The sequence below is a fragment of the Lacerta agilis genome, chromosome 6, assembly GCF_009819535.1.
Source record: "Lacerta agilis isolate rLacAgi1 chromosome 6, rLacAgi1.pri, whole genome shotgun sequence".
Taxonomy (NCBI): domain Eukaryota; kingdom Metazoa; phylum Chordata; class Lepidosauria; order Squamata; family Lacertidae; genus Lacerta; species Lacerta agilis.
This window is the reverse complement of record NC_046317.1, coordinates 91,543,078-91,565,013: the sequence shown is the minus strand read 5'-3', so window position 1 is coordinate 91,565,013 and position 21,936 is coordinate 91,543,078. Positions and strand designations below refer to the sequence as shown.

Genomic DNA, 21,936 nt, shown 5'->3' with positions numbered 1-21,936 from the left:
AGGAAAAGTCTATGTGCATTTGCAATCCTGAGTGTGGAGTTGGAAGTCTGGGACCTGACCTACCGTGTTTCTCCTAAAATAAGACACTGTCTTATATTTTTTTTCGCTCAACAAAACACAGTATGGCTTATTTTCAGGGGATGTCTTATTTTAACCGCGTCACATCGGTACGCTGCATAGCCACACCTTTCCAGGCTGTTTTAATGGGAGGTACCACGTCACTATGGCTTATTTTTGGGGTATGGCTTATTTTTGGGGAATGGCTTATATTTCGCAAATGCATAGAAATCTTGCTATGGCTTATTTTATGGCTATGTCTTATTTTAGGAGAAACAGGGTATCTTCCTTAATTTGACCCATCTCTATGCCAGTTCACATCTCCTCCTTCCCTCCTTCCCAGAGAGCACAAACGGATTGCCTTCAAACGTAATGGCAGCAGAGGAAGACGAGAGTTTAGCCTTTCAGGACTGTACTGGGAATGAGGCCTGGACTCCCAAGGAGGATGGCCCCAGTACTACTGAATCGGACAAGGATTCAATATTAAAGTTTTGTGGGGGTTTTTTTGTATTTAAAAGGGGATCAAGTCCAATGTTACGAACTTGCAGTGGAGCTATATGTTACAAAGAATGCAGACTTATAATATATATATTATGCATATATACATATACATACATATACATATATATATATATATATATATATATATATATATATATGTGGCTCCCTGGTCCTGCCAGTGATGTGGAGCAGGGAATGTGATGGCAGGGAGGAAACACACATCGTGACATCAGGTAGGCTGGGCTGGATGTTATAGATGGGAGAAGCAAGAGCTGAGGACAGGAACTCTGCCAAAAATGTGTAATGCGAAAGTACACCCTTAGACCACTCTTCCATTTGCAGCTGCAATAACTGGTGACCTTCACAAAGTCTCTGTTGAACGGAGCCTTTTCCCTATTGCAATATTGGACTTAATTTTTAAGGTTCCTGAAATACAATCCATATTTATTTATATTTTAATTCCAGATCATTATCTAGGTTGTATGCAAAGGACTGGTGCATAACAGCAATTGCAAGATCTATCTACAGCAGACGTCTCCAAACTACGGCCTGTGGGACTCAATTATTCGGCCCATGGCGACCCCTGCCGCCTGCTCTTACTGGCACGGCGCGGCGCGGCTGCCCACTTCTGGGTCGGCAGAGCACCGGAAATAGTTTGTACACATGCGCAAACGTCATTTCCGGTGCACATCCAGGTCGGAGGAGGCCCATGCACATGTGCACAAGCTATTTTCGGTGCTCCTCCGACCTAGAAGTGCACTGGAAATAGCATGTGCGCACGCGTATGGGTGCACACTCCCCCACCCTCTGGCCTGCTGCGCGATTGGCGCTGGAGGAACCGGCTCAATGCCTGGCAAGTTTGCCAACCCCTGATCTATAGTATCTATCTATCTATCTATCTATCTATCTATCTATCTATCTATCTACATCTATCTACAGTGGTGCCCTGCTAGACGAAAATAATTTGTCCTGCGAAAATTTTCGTCTAGCGGGTTTTTCGTCTAGCGAAGCGGCAATGCAAGCTGCGTTTTCGCTAGACGAAGAAAAAAAAAGAGGAAAAATTTTCGTCTTGCGAGGCAGCCGCATAGACTTTTTCGTCTTGCGGGGCTGCCTTCCGCTAGACGAATGCCTTCGTCTAGCGAGTTTTTCGTCTAGCGAGGCACCACTGTATCTCTATATTTATATCTATATCTATGGAATCTGTTGGCAACTTTCCTGCCCTTCAGCACTAATGGTGAATTTGATCATTTCTGAAACCCTGTATCGGGGACACACGTTATGCCCCAGTTTCAGCAGTGTGTAACTGCCCTCATTTGCAACTGAGTTCAGAATTAGTCTGCACATACTGAAGTACTGCTCTTTTGAAACAGCTACTTTTAAAGACAGAATCCAACCCCTTTTATGGGTTTGTTTATTTATTTGGGGTTCAATCATAGGTCCAGCCTTATTATCAGCAGCTGATTTCATATTCACAGTTGCTTACAAATAAAGTTAGACACGCAGTTCCTTCCACTCATAAGCTTGCAATAAAGGAGTACAGGAAGATTACCCTCCAGTTGCTTCATAGCTACTCTTCTGTGCTCCAGAACAGTCTAAGTTAACCTGCATTAGGAGTTAAATCTGCCATTATTTGGCAGCCCCTCTTCCCACCTGGATCACCGGTGCCAGGTTAGGATTGGAATCATCAGTTACATTTTTCCAGTTATATTGGACATGTTGAGGTTAGGTGACTGGTGGCTATTAGCCAGAATGGCTAAATTAGCCTTTGCCAGCTGGGTGCCCTTCAAATGTTTTCATAGAATCACAGAGTTGGAAGAGACCCCAGAGGTCATCTAGTCCAACCCCCTGCAATGCAACCTCTGCTTAAAAACCTCCAATGAACCTTCTGAAGGACTCCATTCCACTGTTGAACAGCTCTTAACAGTTATTCCTGATGTTTAGTTAGAATCTCCTTCCTTGTAACTTGGAATCCATTGGTTTTGAGTCCTACCCTCCTGAGCCGGAGAAAACAGGCTTGCTCCATCTTCCACGTGACAGCCCTTGAGATATTTGAAGAGGACCATCGTATCTCCTCTTTTCCAGGCTAGGCATATCCCGATCCTTCAACCGTTCCTCATACGGCTTGGTTTCTAGATCACCTTGATCAACTTTTGGACTAAAACTCTCATCAGCCTAGGCTGATAGGAGCTGTAGTCCAAAACATGTGGAGGGTGCCAGGTTGGAAAAGACCAAGCTGAGCAGAACCTTCCATGTTCAGAGGCAGGATACTCCCGGATTACCAGATGCCGTGGACAAACGTGCAACAATGGTGCCTCTATCTTGCTCGGCTGGCAGCTATCCTAGAGGATATCCCAAAGGGTGCTCATCAATGGCTCCTCTTCATCTTGGAGAGATGTGACTAGTGGGGTGCCACAGGGTTCTGTCTTGGGCCCAGTCTTATTCAACATCTTCATCAATGACTTGGATGATGGGCTTGAGGGCATCCTGATCAAGTTTGCAGATGACACCAAATTAGGAGGGGTGGCTAATACCCCAGAGGACAGGATCACACTTCAAAATGACCTTAACAGATTAGAGAACTGGGCCAGAGCAAACAAGATGAATTTTAACAGGGAGAAATGCAAAGTACTACACTTGGGCAAAAAAATAATAATGAAAGGCACAAATACAGGATGGGTGACACCTGGCTTGAGAGCAGTACATGTGAAAAGGATCTAGGAGTCTTGGTAGACCATAAACTTGACATGAGTCAACAGTGTGATGCAGCAGCTAAAAAAGCCAATGCAATTCTGGGCTGCATCAATAGGAGTATAGCGTCTAGATCAAGGGAGGTACCACTATATTCTGCTCTGGTCAGACCTCACTTGGAATACTGTGTCCAGTTCTGGGCACCACAGTTCAAGAAGGATACTGACAAGCTGGAACATGTCCAGAAGAGGGCAACCAAAATGGTCCAAGGCCTGGAAACGATGCCTTACGAGGAACGGCTTAGGGAGCTGGGTATGTTTGGCCTGGAGAAGAGAAGGTTAAGGGGTGATATGATAGCCATGTTCAAATATATCAAAGGATGTCATCTAGAGGAGGGTGAAAGGTTGTTTTCTGCTGCTCCAGAGAAGCGGACACGGGGCAATGGATTCAAACTGCAAGAAAGAAGATTCCACCTGAACATTAGGAAGAACTTCCTGACAGTGAGAGCTGTTCGGCAGTGGAATTTGCTACCAAGGAGTGTGGTGGAGTCTCCTTCTTTGGAGGTCTTTAAGCGGAGGCTTGACAGCCATCTGTCAGGAATGCTTTGATGGTGTTTCCTGCTTGGCAGGGGGTTGGACTGGATGGCCCTTGGGGTCTCTTCCAACTCTAGGATTCTGTGATTCTATGATCTAGCAGGCCACTGCTGGGTTGGCAAGGCAATTCTCTCTCTTACGTTGGAAGCTTGTGGGGTGTGTGTGTGTGTGTGTGTGTGGTGCCCTTCCAGGAGCCAAGGGTTACCTTGGGGTGGGGCTGCTGTCGCTGCCCTTGCAGGAGCCGGAGTTGCTGCTGCTGCTGAGCGAAGAGGTGCCGTAGGTGTCCCGCATGCTCACTGGCGGAGAGGGACGCCTGGAGGCAGGAAGAAGAGGCTGTTTCTCAGTCGGAGTGGCAGGGGCCGTTGAGGACTTAAAGAACGAGGCAAAGCCACTCCTTCCGTAAAACTCACGACTTAAAACAAAACAAAAAACACCACCAAAGGAAAACACGGATACACCAAGACAGGAAGAAAAAACAGAACAGAACAGAACAAACGACAAGAACAAACAGGCGGGGTTCAAAATGGAACGTGGCAAAAGCTCTCTCTGCAAACAGGTTAGTGAAGCAGTAGCAAAGGCGGGCCGGAGGAGGGTGCTGCATGCCCCCCAGCACCACTCCCCACAACCCCAGCAAGAGCACCCCCTCACTTTCATGGAACTCGGAGCCCAGGAAAAAGCATCTGATCATAAGCGCTAGAGGGCAAGTGCTGGAAAGGTATCATCCTTAGGCCCAGGCTGCCTTTGGGATGACAAGAGGCGGCAGAGACCCCAACACGCCCCCGTAAGCAACATTCTAGATAGGCGGATAGGAAAAGGCAGGACAGATGCTTGCAAGGGAACATGTATTAATTGACTATATACATACATCTAGTTACAGGTAGGTAGCCATCTTGGTCTGCCGTAGTTGAAACAAAATAAAAAAAAAATCCTTCCAGTAGCACCTTAGAGACCAACTCAGTTTGTTCTTGGTATGAGCTTTCGTGTGCATGCACACTTCTTCAGATACACTTCTTTGTGCATGCACACGAAAGCTCACACCAATAACAAACTTAGTTGGTCTCCAAGGTGCTACTGGAAGGAATTTTTTTATTTTGTAATATACATACAGTCGAACCCCGGTTTTCGGACATCTTGGCTGCTGAACGTTTCGGAAGCTGAACGCCAAAAACCCGGAAGGGAATGCTTCCGAGGCATGTTTCTCAATTTCCCCCACTGAACTTGCAGACACCCCTTTGATTCTCGGAAGCCGAACGGACTTCCAGAACGGATTGCGTTCAAAAACTGAGATTCCACTGTATATATAATGTTGTCTTAATTTGCTTTTGACTTTACCCTCATGCTGGGACGCGGGTGGCGCTGTGGGTTAAACCACAGAGCCTAGGGCTTGCTGGTCAGAAGGTCAGCTTTTCGAATCCCCGCAATGGAGTGAGCTCCCGTTGCTCGGTCCCTGCTCCTGCCCACCTAGCAGTTTGAAAGCACGTCAAAGTGCAAGTAGATAAATAGGTACCGCTCCGGTGGGAAGGTAAACGGCATTTCCATGCGCTGCTCTGGTTTGCCAGAAGCAGCTTAGTCATGCTGGCCACATGACCCCGAAGCTATACGCCGGCTCCCTTGGCCAGTAAAGCGAGATGAGCGGCGCAACTCCAGAGTCGTCTGCAACTGGACCTAATGGTCAGGGGTCCCTTTACCTTTTTTTACCCTCATGCTGTATTTCTACATCTGTACATGTGTTCGTGCATTGCAGGGGGTTGGACTAGATGACCCTTGGGGACCCCTTCCAACTCTACAATCTCATGATTCTACATCTATAAGGTTGTAATCTGCCCAGGTTACTTATTGCTCATGGATAGTATAGAAACACTGTAAATAAAAATTAAAACTATGATAAGGAGTCATATAATCAAAGGTTCTTTCTAGTAGCACCTTAGAGACCAACTGAGTTTGTTCCTGGTATGAGCTTTCGTGTGCATGCACACTTCTTCAGATACACTGAAACAGAAGTGTATCTGAAGAAGTGTGCATGCACACGAAAGCTCATACCAGGAACAAACTCAGTTGGTCTCTAAGGTGCTACTAGAAAGAATTTTCGATTTTGTTTTGACTATGGCAGACCAACACGGCTACCCACCTGTAACATATAATCAAAGGGTTGGAAAGGACACTCAGATAGGATGCCCTAGGTACTAAGTGCTTGACATGTCTCTCTTTTGACATTCCACAGCTCCGTAGGCAGCTTACTAACACGTTTCGCCTATGTCTGTCTCCTTGTACTTTAGATCCATGGCATCTTGCCCAGGGGTGAACAATTCCTAGTCCTTTTCAGCAAGTGAAAATGGTCGGCACACCCTCTCCTCACTCCCATCAATATTAACACACACGCTTTCATTCCTGAGAAAGAACCCAGGGAACTTAGGTATCTGACAGCAGCTCAGCATTTCTATGCTCTCCCCGGACAGGGCTGGCATTTTAAAACAACAACAAGCGTTGCTCTTGCGGCTGGCAGGACCTGACAGGTCACCGAGCGTGACAGGAGAGCTGTGCTTGGCTCGGCTCATCACAAGCTGTGCACAGGCTTGCCTTAAAGGCACGGGAGCAGAACCCATCAAAGAGCCTGGCAGCGCTGTTCTCAGGAGATGCCTTCTCAAATGGCAATGGCAGGGACCTCCGGTGCATGAAAACACACTAAGGGACAGGAAGAGAACTGCAGCAAAGGGAAAACTGCCAGTGCCAACAGACCCTGCCCCCTGCTGCTGAGGAAGCAGCCACCCCAACGACTGCCTTTGGCTGTCCAGAACTGAAGTGCGGATTCCAGCTTCAGTTACTGTGATGGAGCCAGTGCTGTCAAGTATCCCATTTTCCCCGGGATTCTCCCTTATTTCAAGCAGTTTCCCGCTGCTCTCCCTTATTTTTTATTTCCCTTAAATTTCCCGTTTTTAATGGAAGCAGCTCCTCCCCTGCTGGCCAGGGACTGGGTAGGAAGACCTCGCCTACTTGGAGAGAAAAGCCTCAGCCCTCAAAGCAAGTGGGAGCCGTTTCCCGTGCTTACAGGGGGGGGGTGTATTCCTCCCCCTGCATCAGCCCCTATCCGTTGCCGCCGAGCCCCTCAGCCGGCCAATAGGGTTAGCTGGCGGGCGGAGCCTGGCTGCCTTTGAGCAGCTGCTGCTTCCTGTCCTGTTTTGATGGGATCAGACAAGAAGACGATGGGGCTCCATCGCGCAGAGCACATGGCTGCCCTCCTCTTTGCTGGCTGCCCTCCTCTTTGCTCCGCTCCGAGCCCGAGCCCACTTGGAGTTTGCATTGCTGCTCCGCCCACTTTTTGCTTCTGGCTCCGCCCACCACTGATATGTGACTGTCCCTGGGATAGGTGAGACTGCTGATCCCTTATTTTCAAATCCGAAATTTGACAGCTATGGATGGAGCGCTTCACACATGCACAACAGGGGAGAAGGGCATGCAAATGCTGTGCCAAAGGTGTGATCAGCAGACATGCAACTTTGGATTACGGCAGCCACAAGAAACAACCTGTCCCTCCTTCCTAGCGGCTCTGCAGTCCCCACAAGCCACTGTGCAGCATTCATAATCCTGTACAATTTGCGAAGCACATGGAAGGAGAAGAGTCTCCTTCCATACCGCTGGGGAGCACTCATGCTCTCTCTTCGCTCTAGGAAAGCCTTGCTGAATGCAGTAGGGGAAAGGCTGGGGGGGGGGGGCGCGAGGAAGGTTCCTCTGCTGTGAATCTGCCGGAAGTCCCATCCGCAATGTAGAGGGGAAGGGTTCATGATATTCACCTCCGGGATCCCGTCGAGGGTCGTCTGCTCCCTGGCAGGGACATAGCCATGGAACCGCAGGTCTTGGCGGTGAAGTTGGCTGTCACTCCAGCTGGGGAAAGAGCGAGAGAGATTTTAAAAAAAAAGGGAGGGAAGGGATTTCGGGGTTAGAACAACCATGGGTTGTAGCAAGGTCCACCTGGGGATGCCTAGATTTCAAACCATAAAACTTTCCCTACTTGGTTACTGAAATACTGTAATGAATGGGGGAGCATGTGGTACCAACAATGAACCCCACCCCACTCTTTCCCTGTCGATAAAGCACCCTGGGCTTTGGAATACGATCCTGAAGGAAGTTAAGACTGGAGTTGACATTGTCCTCTTTTCGATAGCAGGGTAAGATTCTGTTTTAATATTGGATCAGTATTTCTATTTTTATGTAGGCCAACCTGGAATCCGTTTGTGGACAAAAGCACAGTTTATACATCTTTAAAAGGAATCAATTTTTAAAAATGCTTTCTTTTGTCCCACCTGGCTGGCCTTGATCCCCATGGCCCCATAAAACTCACCTCCCTCTCTCCAGCCTGGTCCTGTTTTTGTTGACTTGTGGGCCTGAACTAGACTTTGGGTTAGCAGCTAGTCATCTTTTGGAGAATGACAAACTCCACATGCAAAATGGATGCACCTAAATCTCTTCCCACCCCCATTCAAAGAGACAGGGAACAATTGTCACAGCCATTAGCTAATCAATGAACAATCAGATAATTCTGAATTGCGCTGGGGATGAGAATGAGCAAGGAGAAGAGGTGAAAGCTAGCAGAGCAAATGGAACCAAATTGCCACAGGATGCCTCTGCAGCTTTGTGCCAAGTTTCTACAATTGGCACAGGTGAAAGTACTTCTACATGCAGTGCTGCAGAGTTAACCAGTGGAACTTGCTGCTGCTGGACGCAGTAATGACCATCAACTTGGATAGCTTTAAAAGAGGACTGGGCAAATTCATGGAGGCTAAGTCTATCAGTATGGGACTCGGGTGGCGCTGTGGGTTAAACCACAGAGCCTAGGGCTTGCTGATCAGAAGGTTGGCGGTTCGAATCCCTGCGACGGGGTGAGCTCCTGTTGCTCAGTCCCTGCTCCTGCCCACCTAGCAGTTTGAAAGCATCACAAAGTGCAAGTAGATAAATAGGTACCACTCTGGCGGGAAGGTAAACAGTGTTTCCGTGCGCTGCTCTGGTTCACCAGAAGCGGCTTAGTCATGCTGGCCACATGACCCGGAAGCTGTACGCCGGCTCCCTCGGCCAGTAACGAGAGATGAGTGCCGCAACCCCAGAGTCCGACACGACTGGACCTAATGGTCAGGGGTCCCTTTACCTTTAAGTCTATCAGTGGCTATGCCCTTACCTACAAAGCTAGGTATGCTTCTGTATACCAGGTGCTGGGAATCAGAAGTGGGGAGAGTGATCTTGTGCTCGGGTCCTGCTTGCAGGCTTCTCATAGACATCTGATTGGCCACTGTGAGAAGAGGATGCTGGACTAGATACTCCACTGGCCTGATCCAGGCTGCTCTTCTAATGGTCCACTACTTCTCAAGAGTCAAATGCGGCCCTCCAGAGCTGCCCCTGGGACTTTCCTTAGGTCATGTCTCTTCCACAGGTCACTGGCCCTGCTCCAGGCTTTCTTTGAGCACCTTTGCCTGGCTGGAATGTGTCCCTGAACTGTGCTAGTTTCTTTATTTGTAGGATATGTTACCCACTCTTCACCAGAAGATCCCAGATCTTAGAACAACTCCATGCTACAACTGAAGATCAGATAAAGGTAAGGTATAACACAACACCTAAAACACAATTCAGAAACGGAGAATAAAGGTCACCTCTAAAATATGTAACTCAGCTGTGAAATGATGGGTAAAGAGTTAGGTCGTCGGCATACAGCAATAGCCCTACAACGAGGACTTCAGATGCACCTCTACAGGAAAAGTACCCCACAATTGTGGGCTGCTGCAGAAAATGTCCTCTTACACCCCACTGCCACCTGAACATCTTTGCTGACCTTAACATGCAGGATGGTGTTTGGCTTAACATATGGCTGGTTGTTGTCTTTTAAGATATATGGGGCCTCAGTCATTTAGGCCAATGTGTCCCAAGAACTCTTCCATCCTGTAAACCAGTGTTTTTCAACCACTGTTCCGCGGCACACTAGTGTGCCGCGAGATGTTGCCTGGTGTGCCATGGGAAAAATTGAAAAATTCAAGATAATTACTTTATATATAGTCAATATAGGCACAGAGTTAAATTTTTTAACATTTTCTAATGGTAGTGTGCCTCGTGATTTTTTTCATGAAACAAGTGTGCCTTTGCCCAAAAAAGGTTGAAAAACACTGCTGTAAACAACCACTTTAGACTGTACACAAAGACACCACAAATCTTCAGGGGGGTCCCTCCACCAGAAGAAACTGTCCTGAGTTTCACAAAGGGGGAGTAAGGCAGTAGGTTCTGCTGAACTTTGCAATCTGTGTTTTATCCCTTCACTCCCTTATAGGAGGGGAAGTGGGGAGATGCTGGGGGGCGGGAGACTCCAGCTGTGTGCAAAGCAAGCTGCCTTTTTGGATAAAAGCTCCCAAATCGATGGAGTCTGCCTCCCCAAGATGCAAAGCTGCAGGGGTTTTTGCTAATGCGCCACGATTAGTCATCACCCGGCTTGCTTGCTTGCATGCTGCGAGTGAAGAGACGCATCCCAAGCAATGCCTGCTGACTGCAGCACTGAGCAGAGAAAACCCATCACCCTGGCTGCACCAGAGAGTGGCAAAGGAAAGGAATTTAGGGAGGGCATTTTGGTTAGACAAAAGCTTGGAGGGGCTGGGATGCAGAAAACAGGTAAGGGCTGTGCTTGTGAAACATTATAGACATATAAAGCTCATACCAGGAACAAACTCAGTTGGTCTCTAAGGTGCTACTAGAAAGAATTTTCGATTTTGTTTTGACTATGGCAGACCAACACGGCTACCCACCTGTAACTATTATAGACATAAAACAGGCTGATTCCACAAGCAACCCCAAAGCTTTCGTGCTAGGTGCAGTTACTCAGGAGAAAGCTCCACTGAACTTGATGGACCCTTCATCTGAGCAAACATTTATAGGACTAGGCTACAAGAATGTTTTTTGCGCTTTAGCCTCTCTGGTGGCTCTTGGGAAGGGACAAATGCTGTGCCCTAAAACCAGTGTGGTGTAGTGGTTAAGAGCGGTAGACTCGTAATCTGGGGAACCGGGTTCGCGTCTCCACTCCTCCACATGCAGCTGCTGGGTGACCTTGGGCTAGTCACACTTCTCTGAAGTCTCTCAGCCCCACTCACCTCACAGAGTGTTTGTTGTGGGGGGAGGAAGGGAAAGGAGAATGTGAGCCGCTTTGAGACTCCTTCGGGTAGTGATAAAGCGGGATATCAAATCCAAACTCCTCCTCCTCCTCCTTCTACTACTATTGTAATTCAGACAGGCCTCTGCCATGTGAACCTGATTTTACAAACTAGGATCCCTTTTTGTTTTTACTGATGCTTTTATTAACTTTTTATTGATGCTTTTTATTGACCTTATTGCAACTTTATGTGCTGCATACTGCCATGCCGTATTTTTATGGAAGCATAGTCTATAAATACTTAAATAAATAAATAAAAATACTCTGAACCAACACCGGTTTCAGAGTTGACTGAGGACACAGCCGGAAGGCAGCTTTACAAAGCACATTTAAAGGCTTAGGTATACACTGGCTTAGGGCACCTGCGAACCCTGCAGCTAAGCATCGGTTCATCACTGTAACATCAAGAAGTTGTTTGCATGAATAAATTCTTATATACAGAGCCAAACTACAAATCCTCCATCTTCACTACAGGATCAGCCCTGGCCATTCCCCTGGGCTGCTATTTCAGGATGCTTTTTTAAAAGAAAAAAAGAAAAATGTGAAATGTGGACCTTTATTAAAGGTAAAGGGACCCCTGACCGTTAGGTCCAGTTGTGGATGACTCTGGGGTTGCGGCGCTCATCTCGCTTTACTGGCCAAGGGAGCCAGCGTACAGCTTCCGGGTCATGTGTCCAGCATGACTAAGCCGCTTCTGGCAAACCAGAGCAGTGCATGGAAACGCTGTTTACCTTCCCGCTGGAGTGGTACCTATTTATCTACTTGCACTTTGACGTTCTTTCGAACTGCTAGGTTGGCAGGAGCTGGGACCGAACAACGGGAGCTCACCCCGTTGCGGGGATTCGAACCGCCGACCTCCTGATCGGCAATCCCTAGGCTCAGTGGTTTAGACCACAGCGCCACCCGCGCCCCCTTTGTTACTGCAATTTAAATCCTGCTGGCTATATTTTTAAGAGGGTCAGTGGGCTAGCCCCCAAGCCCAACTGAACAGTGTCAGTCAGTATCCTCACTCCTCAAAGACACACCCATTACCTCAACAGCCCATACCATCCTTAAAATAATGCTGATACACACCACTTCCTAAAAATCAGGAGGGCAGCTTCTTTTGAAAGGGAATTCCACTGTGAGGGTGCCAGCACTATTAAAGCGTTGAGCGCTTAGCAAGACACTAAACCATGGGTAGGCAAACTAAGGCCCGGGGGCCAGATCGGGCCCAATCGCCATCTAAATCCGGCCCGCAGATGGTCCAGGAATCAGCACGTTTTTACGGGAGTAGAATGTGTCCTTTTATTTAAAATGCATCTCTGGGTTATTTGTGGGGCCTGCCTGGTGTTTTTACAGGAGTAGAATGTGTCCTTTTATTTAAAATGCATCTCTGGGTTATTTGTGGGGCCTGCCGGGTGTTTTTACAGGAGTAGAATGTGTCTTTTTATTTAAAGTGCATCTCTGGGTTATTTGTGGGGCCTGCCTGGTGTTTTTACAGGAGTAGAATGTGTCTTTTTATTTAAAGTGCATCTCTGGGTTATTTGTGGGGCCTGCCAGGTGTTTTTACATGAGTAAAATGTGTAGAATGTGTGCTTTGATTTAAAATGCATCTCTGGGTTATTTGTGGGGCATAGGAATTTGTTCATTTCCCCCCTCCAAAATATAGTCCGGCCCCCCACAAGGTCTGAGGGACATTGGACTGGCCCCCTGCTGAAAAAGTTTGATGACCCCTGCTGACTAAACAAATGTCAATAACCGCCCTGTTATCTAAGTCAGTATTGCCGACTAGTGAGATCACAGCAAAAGTGCCACTTCAATCACAACCTTCCTGATTAAAAGCTCAGGCTGCAAACACATTATCATCTTAAAATGCAGGGAGGTTGTTCTATTGTCAAAATTTGGATCAAAGCTGGTTTGGGGGGGAAATGCACCAAATATTTCATAGGAAATGGCAAGGTACTGTAAATCTTAATTATATTTTAATTGCTGGATTCATGGGTTAGAAAGGTATCACGTACATCCTATTTCCTCTCCCCTAAACTCATAACAGTATGATTACTGCAGAAAGACCTTGCATATTATCCAAAGCCAACTTTGGTGCAATGCTATCCAAGATACACATTCTCACGCAATGAACATATATGTGGGGAACCACCCTTAATTCATTGCTCAGACAAGAGTTCTAGAGGAGTGGGGGAGGCAGAACTCCCCCGCCAACAAAAATTGTCCTTCCAACCTACTAATTGCTCCTTTTAAAAAGTAGCAAGAAAAGAATAAAGGCTTCGGGAAGAGTTAGATTCTCCATGGTGACGAATGATGTGGGAGGACTGGGAAAAGAAGCCACAGAAAACTTGGAACACAAAATTGTCAGGTCAAGGGTAAAGCAATGACGAAGGAACCACACAGAGGGAGAGGGGCAGGGCACCCCTGACGTAAAAACACCCACATACTTCCCTCTGCAAAGCAAACTGGTATGTTCACATGCTGAATTCATGGGTGTCTCTTAAGAGCAGACACATTGTAGAATATTATTTTATTCTATTTATTAAGTTTCCATACTACCCTTCATTTGAGGATCACAGGTCAGTTTACAATATGAAAACACAAAAATACATATTAGATTAACAAACAACACCCCACCCACAGTTTAAAAGGCCATAAATTGTTTAATTAGCCAAAGGCCTGGGAGCAAAGGAATGTTTTTGCCTAGCGTCTAAAGATATGTAATGAAGGTGTGCCAGGCGGGCCTACTTGGGGGAGAACATCTGGGGAAGCCCCCACAGATCACATCACATAGACCTAGGGATGCACATTTCATAATGTGCACAATTTGGTGGGAGGATTATTTGAAATCCAGAACTCTGAAAGAGCACCTTGATGAAAATTCTAGTCTAGGAGGCAACATATTTGTTAAAATGTGTTACACTGTTGAGAGCAGCTGTAGATGAGTGACAGGCTACATATCGTGTTTGTAGAAAGTCCCAGTTCAACCCTTGCCATCTCCAGTTAAAACTATCACAGGTAGCAGGACTGCTCCCTGGTTTCCCACAGGCATCAGATTGGCCACTGTGAGAATTAGATGCTGGACTAGATGGGTCATTGGTCTGATGAAGCAAGCTGTTATGTTCTTATGACTGGGAAAGATTTCTTCCTAGGACCATGGAGAGTTCCTGCCAGAGTCATGAGCTACTAGACCAGGGGTCAGCAACCTTTTTCAGCCATGGGCCACCATAGATTCATAGAGTTGGAAGAGACCTCAAGGGCCATCCAGTCCAACCCCCTGCCAAGCAGGAAACACCATCAAAGCATTTCCGACAGATGGCTGTCAAGCCTCCGCTTAAAGACCTCCAAAGAAGGAGACTCCACCACACTCCTTGGCAGCAAATTCCACTGTCAAACAGCTCTTACTGTCAGGAAGTTCTTCCTAATGTTTAGGTGGAATCTTCTTTCATGTAGTTTGAATCCATTGCCCCATGTCCGCTTCTCTGGAGCAGCAGAAAACAACTTTTCTCCCTCTATATGACATCCCTTTATATATTTGAACATGGCTATCCTATCACCCCTTAACCTTCTCTTCTCCAGGCTAAACATACCCAGCTCCCTAAGCCGTTCCTCATAAGGCATTGTTTCCAGGCCTTTGACCATTTTGGTTGCCCTCCTCTGGACACGTTCCAGCTTGTCAGTATCCTTCTTGAACTGTGGTGCCCAGAACTGGACACAGTATTCCAGGTGAGGTCTGACCAGAGCGGAATGCAGTGGTACTATTACTTCCCTTGATCTAGATGCTATACTCCTATTGATGCAGCCCAGAATTGCATTGGCTTTTTTAGCTGCTGCATCACACTGTTGACTCATGTCAAGTTGATGGTCTACCAAGACTCCTAGATCCTTTTCACATGTACTGCTCTCAAGCCAGGTGTCACCATCCCTCAGACCATGTGGTGGGACGGACTATATTATGAAAAATATATATGAACAAATTCTTATGCCCCACAAATAACCCAGAGATGCATTTTAAATAAAAGGACACATTCTACTCATGTAAAAACACGCTGATTCCCGGACTGTCCACAGGCCGGATTGAGAAGGCGATTGGGCCGCATCCAGCCCACGGGCCTTAGGCTGCCTACCCCTGTACTAGACAGACCAATGGTCTGGCTCAGGTTAAGGCAGTGTTTTTCAACTACTGTTCCGCGGCACACTAGTGTGCCGCGAGATGTTGCCTGGTGTGCCGTGGGGAAAATTGAAAAATTCAAGAGAATTACTTTATATATAGTCAATATAGGCACAGAGTTAATTTTTTTAACATTTTCTAATGGTGGTGTGCCTCGTGATTTTTTTCATGAAACAAGTGTGCCTTTGCCCAAAAAAGGTTGAAAAACACTGGGTTAAGGCATAAGAGAAGAAGAAGAAGAAGAAGAAGAAGAAGAAGAAGAAGAAGAAGAAGAATTTGGATTTGATATCCCACTTTATCACTACCCAAAGAAGTCTCAAAGCGGCTAACATTCTCCTTTCCCTTCCTCCCCCACAACAAACTGTGAGGTGAGTGAGGCTGAGAGACTTCAGAAAAGTGTGACTAGCCCAAGGTCACGCATGTGGAGAAGCGGGGAAGCGAACCCGGTTCACCAGAGAGAGAGCTCTGTGTCCTTTCCTTCTCTGTCCTTGCCATTTTTTCTCTGTGCCTGACTGGCTCCCGTGTGTAGCCAGTATGATGCTATCCAGATATCATGATGGAAGTTGTAGTTCAGCAATGGCTGGAGAGAACTAATTGACTGTCCCTGCTCTAAGATGACGAAGGAAGTGAATCCAGGTCAGGCCATGCAAAACTGGGCTCAGTTCTCAATGGCTCCCATTAAATACTGTGGGAGAAGGTTAAGTTGGCAGTGATTTGGGACACAGTTGTGGGTATGTATGCATGTGAGAATCTGTTTCTGGCCTCCAGACCCTGAGGCTAGAGGTCTGCAACATACAGGCTTTCCTCTACCACCAACCTGATAATAACAATCTAAGGTGAGTTCAAAAGCCCTTCTCTATTCCAGCATTTTGTGCCAGATGCAAACGTATCACTAATTCTGCTTAGGGAAATAAAAATGGACAAATGTGGGAGTGAGGAAAAGGGGTGGAGAGAAGAAACTGCTAATAACACTCCAAGCATTTTGACTGCTATGAAAGTCAGGGGGATTATAAGAGATCTCTGGCAGAGGAGTGACTCAGCAGTGTGAAGACATCAACACTGCAGCTGCAAGCAAGGGAAGGAAGGAAGGAAAGAGGGGGAAAGTAATTTCAGGATTTGCGGAATTGAAGGCACAGAAGATGACAGTGTTGGCTGACTATTATTTATTACCACAACCGCAAATCTAGAAAAGCCACTGAAAAACGTATCACAATCCTGTGCCTAGAAATCAACACACACTTTACATATTTTGCATAATTCATTTTCCTTCTCTATTATGCAGAAGGGCATTTAAGAGGCACCTGCTCGCCAGTGGATTCCCTGTTCAGACTTCCTCTGCTCCTCAGCACAACTTCTGTGATATCAGAAGGCAACATGAGCGCATTTTCAAATCAGCATTCCAGATTTAAGGACCAGAAACGTGTAAAAAAAAAAAAAGAAATTAAAAAATGCTTAATTTTCCACTAATATGCAATTCCACACTTTGATGGCAACCCTGTGGATATGCTGCTATGCAGTGGCAAGATTACAGAAGACTACATGGGAATAACACTGGTTTCAAATCCGGGTACTTTAAGATCTTCCCAACGCACAGAGGATGCAATTCAGAGATTCTGCGGAGTCCTTTTAATTTCAGGTTTCTGGAAATTTAGGAAGCCCCAACATTCCTTAGATTACAATCAAATAATTCAGTACACATTTGGAAGCCCTGGGTTCACCTCTCACTCCATACCGTATTTTTCGCTCCATAAGACGCACTTTTTTCCTCCTAAAAAGTAAGGAGAAATATCTGTGCGTCTTATGGAGCGAATGGTGGTCCCTGGAGCCGAATTGCCCAGGGGCCAAAAGAGGACCATGCTTTTTATTTTACAAAGAGAAAAGGGGGTGTTGAAAGGACCCCGCTCAGCAGTTGATCAGCAAGAGATCGGGAGAGAGATAAGAGTCCCGGCTCCCTTTCAGCCCCGCCCTCCTTTGTTGAATGTGCTGCAGAGGGAGGTTGTTTGTTTCCCCAGCGACATGTGACTGGCTGATTAGATTATCTGTCTGGAAACTGTAGAAAAGGCTCCCTTTCCTTTAGAAGCTGCAGAAATGTGAGTTGAACCCCATAAAAATGGGGCTTTTCCTCTTTGCTTTTCCCCCTTTGCAAAAAAGCTGCAAAACTTTTAGCTGATCCTCAAAAAACAGGGTTTTTCCCTTTGCAAAAAAGCTGCAAAACTTTTAGCTGATCCTCAAAAAAACAGGGCTTTTAGAGGAGGAAACCCAGAAAGAAAATTTCCACCTCTAAAAACGAGGTGCGCCCTATGGTCCGGTGCGCCCTATGGAGCGAAAAATATGGTAAGTATCGGGGACTCTGGCCTTGTCACTGAGCTGGTTCAGACATAACATTTTCCAAACATGAGAAGCTTCTTAGCAAAAATTCAATGAGCAAATACAAGCATCTTTCCACATGTCGTTTGCTCAGCACAACCACCCGACCTGCAGATTTGGTGCATAAGCACATCCTTGATCTCCTTCCCCCACACAGCAGCACCGCCGCCGCCCCCCCCCCAGCTTCCCAGCACTACCCAGAACGGTGATGAGGCATCCCTGATTGTTTCAACCCATGCAAAGAGTTGTCATGGCAACAAGGGCAGGGCTTAGGAGATCACTGGATGCTGCGGTGGACAGGACAAAAACCCAAACTCCAGCCAGCATGCTCCTCAGCTGATGTTCAGCTTTGGGTTCAACAATGAATAATTATCTGTCACAGCGAGTGCTAGCTGGGCTATGAGCAGACAGGAAGTATTTATTCACAACCCCATCACATTTAAGAAACACCCAACATTGCAATACGCTCAGACTGCAACCTTACGGCAATGAAATGTTTGTCTATTTATAGCAGTGTTTTTCAACCTTTTTTGGGCAAGGGCACACTTGCTTTATGAAAAAAATCACGAGGCACACCACCATTAGAAAATGTTAAAAAATTTAACTCTGTGCCTATATTGACTATATATAAAGTAATTCTCTTGAATAGGAATCAAATAAACACACTTTTTTCCACGGCACACCAGGCAACATCTCGCAGCACACTAGTGTGCCGCGGAACAGTGGTTGAAAAACACTGATTTATAGGACAGTGAAGATAAGGAATGGGGGAAGGGTAGCAAGGAATTATATTATTTAAGAAACAGTTTAAAACCAAGTGACAATTTTCAGCGGGACTGGCATAGGGCCCTCAAGATTAACCCCAGGTGTCCCATGAAGCATGCTTTGCATTAAGCACAATTTACAGAATGCATGCCTGAAAAATATTACTGGTATGTGTTATGGTCCACAGCGGGTGATGTGGCACATGTTAACAGCTGAATGTCAATTTTCAGCAGAAGCATTTCAGTTTGAAAGCTGCTGCTTCTATCTTGTGTGTCCAATTGGTTGTGTCCAGAGTAGCATTAAGTGACTCACTCAATCAGTGCAAGGATTTCTTTTTGCGCCATGAATCTTCCCCCTCTCCTCCCCCCCTCCTCCCGTGCACCCCCTACATCTGTTCTAAGAGTTCAATGAATCCTCTGGAACATGGGGCAGGGGTGGGGTGGGAGGAAGCCCCATTGTGCAATCAAAAATCCTTATGCTGATGGGATGGATGTGTTAGCTGAATAAAGTCAGGAGCGGGTGATTGGCAGGAGGGGTTGGGGGATTAACTTGTCACACGCATGTCGCTTCCCCCTTGCAGTCCCCCACCGTTTCAGTTCCCCCCCCCCGCCCCGGACACCAGTTTCATTGTACTAAATGCTTTCTCAGCAGTGAAATTCCCGTGCAAAGTGACACAAGGCTGGACTGAAACAGCCAATTGGGCAGAAACCTGATATTTCAATTAATCAGTTTCACATTCAAGTCTTATCAGATGTTTTTGTGGATGCTCTGAAGCAGCTTTTTTTTTTTGTAACCATGGGGCTACAGGAAGAAAATATCAACTATCACTATGGGATGAGTGCTCCTTTTAAGTTAATAATAATAATAATAATAATAATAATAATAATAATAATACCTTTATTGTCAACTGCCAGGGCCTTCTGGCAGTTCCCTCACTGTGAGAAGCAAAGCTACAGGGAACCTGGCAGGGTCTTTTTGGTAGTGGCACCCGGCCTGTGGAACTCCCTCCCATCAGAGGTCAAGGAGATAAACAACTACTGTACCTGACATTCAGAAAATACTTGAAGGCAGCCCTGTTTAGGGAAGTTTTTAATCTGTGATATTTTAATGTATTTTAATATTTGTTGGAAGCTGCCCAGAGTGGCTGGGGGGACCCAGCCAGATGGGCGGGGTACAAATAATAAAATTATTATAATATTATTATTATTACAACCTGTGTACAATGAAATTAAGTTGATTTTATAACAAAGAGACTTGTGCCACCCTAAAAACTAACAATTTTTATTGTGGCAGAAGCTTTCATGAAATACAACCAACTTCTTCAGCTGTATGGGGAGATAGTTCTAGCCCATGGAAGCTCAGGTCACAATAACATAGCCACAGGACTCTTTAATTTCTCTGCAACGTATGGAAATCATATGTTATAAAGGGACAAAAATGTATGTTCAACCCCCAGAAAATGGCCAGCTGTTTCCAGCTCAGATGAAAGCTGAAAACCGCAGGAAATGCATTTCAACCATGCCTCAAAGTATTTTTGTTGTTGTTGTTCAGTCGTGTCTGACTCTTCGTGACCCCATGGACCAGAGCACGCCAGGCACCCCTATCCTTCACTGCCTCTCGCAGTTTGGCCAAACTCATGTTAGTAGCTTCGAGAACACTGTCCAACCATCTCATCCTCTGCCGTCCCCTTCTCCTTGTGCCCTCCATCTTTCCCAACATCAGGGTCTTTTCCAGGGAGTCTTCTCTTCTCATGAGGTGGCCAAAGTACTGGAGCCTCAACTTCAGGATCTGTCCTTCTAGTGAGCACTCAGGGCTGATTTCTTTGAGAATGGATAGGTTTGATGCGAGACAGTTCCAAGGAAAGGAAGCAGGCAGCAAGAGAGAAAAGAGGGCAGGAGACATGGACAGTGAAAGGTGGGGAGCTAGAGAAAGGATGTTTCTGGATATAGGGACTGGTTATGTCAGTGTGTTACTATTATTATATAAAGTCGTCATGATCATCATCATCATCAGGGAACCAGTTTAGCTGAAGGATTGCTTTATGCAATATCTGCAGGACTGACACTTTTACACATGCCAAATAGCATTCATTCCACATTTGCAAGTTTGGAACTCCCTGTCCATGAAGATTAGGCAAGCACCTTTGCTGTATTATTTTCAGTGCCTTCTAAAAATGGTTGTTTAGGCAAGTCTAGCTAGACATGTAATTTTATTATGTATACTTGTTTCAAAAAATACTAAGGCCTTGGAGGACTTTGAAGACACTAGAGCTAGGAAACAAGATAGCACTATATATACAGATTTAAGGCAGGGCTTTGCTGGATCAAAGCACCAAGAGAGATGAAGTCAAATACCTGATCTTGGTGTTGAATCTGATTAAATCAACCATACAATATTCTACAAAATCCCACACTTCTGTATGCCTGCCTTCCACTAATGAATAACTTTGCCCATGCAGGTACTGTCTGAAAGAGAGGGAGAGGAAGCTAAGAGGTCTGAGTTGCAGGATTGCAGAGACTGCTTTCTTCGCATGGGAAAAGAGCAGCCCAAATGCTCTCTCCTCCCTTAGAAGATGCACTGGGCCAACCGCGGCGAGAACATTATTAGCCCCAAAGTGGAAATTACAGGAATTACCAACGATTCAGGAGTGGCAGACAAAGATGATGGATTATGCGGAATTAGCAAAACTGACCTGCAGGATCCGAAAACAGGATGAATCAAATTTCCAAAGAGACTGGAGTATATTTATTGACTATATAAACAGTAACTGTAGAAGTTTGAAGACACTAGCAGGATTGAAATAAACCCTACGACATGGACTTGATGAAACAGGAAGAAACTGTGACAGTAGATCGGACAGGAAAGCCTGTTGTCGGGATGGAGGGAAGTAACAGCTCGGCAGAGCGATGGGAAAGAAGATGTGTAAAAACAAAATAAAAAATAAAAAAAATCCTTCCAGTAGCACCTTAGAGACCAACAAAGTTTGTTCTTGGTATGAGCTTTCGTGTGCATGCACACTTCTTCAGATACCTGAAGAAATGCACACAAAGATACCTGAAGAATGCACACGAAAGCTCATACCAAGAACAAACTTAGTTGGTCTCTAAGGTACTACTGGAAGGAATTTTTTATTTTTTATTTTGCAATGACTATGGCAGACGAACATGGCTACCTACCTGTATCTGAAGATGTGTAAAAGATTGTTGAAAGTTTCTGTTTATTGGTTTGTTTGTTTGTTTGTTTGTTGTTTAAAGTGAAAATTTAATAAAAAGTATTTAAAAGAAGAAGAAGAAGAAGAAGAAGAAGATGCACTGAGCAGTAGCAATAGTCCTCCCCCCTGGTTTGTGACATCAGCACCCACTACGCCAATCCCTGCCCTCATCTTGGAATTATCTGCATGCTGAACAACCAATTCACCCCAAGCAAAAGAACCAGGCAAAGAGTTTCGTGCTTAGCGGCCCTGGAAAGTGTGCTTAAATGACATTTACATTAATGGAAGCAAGATCTTTCTTTTAACAGCTGACACTGCAGCCTTATTCACACTTCCTTGGGACCAAGTACCACTGAGCTCAGCAGTTCAATTTGTTAGTCAATCGTTACCCAAAAGGTCTTCAAGTGACTGACAATGTATT

General features: G+C 45.9%; 1 protein-coding gene across 2 annotated transcripts in view; it reads right to left on the bottom strand.

Moving 5' to 3' along the window:
* SNPH (syntaphilin) overlaps positions 1–21,936 on the bottom strand; it is a 40,927-nt gene that overhangs the window by 4,423 nt on the left and 14,568 nt on the right. Inside the window, exons 3-4 of one of the 2 annotated variants that reach the window (XM_033153824.1) lie at positions 7,628–7,718; positions 4,045–4,152 (exon numbers count right to left, since the gene is read on the bottom strand). In XM_033153824.1, the coding sequence (XP_033009715.1) occupies positions 4,045–4,152; positions 7,628–7,677 (158 nt within the window). In that variant the 5' untranslated portion in view covers positions 7,678–7,718. The remainder of the gene's footprint in view (positions 1–4,044; positions 4,153–7,627; positions 7,719–21,936) is intronic. The other variant, XM_033153825.1, reaches the window with a different exon arrangement.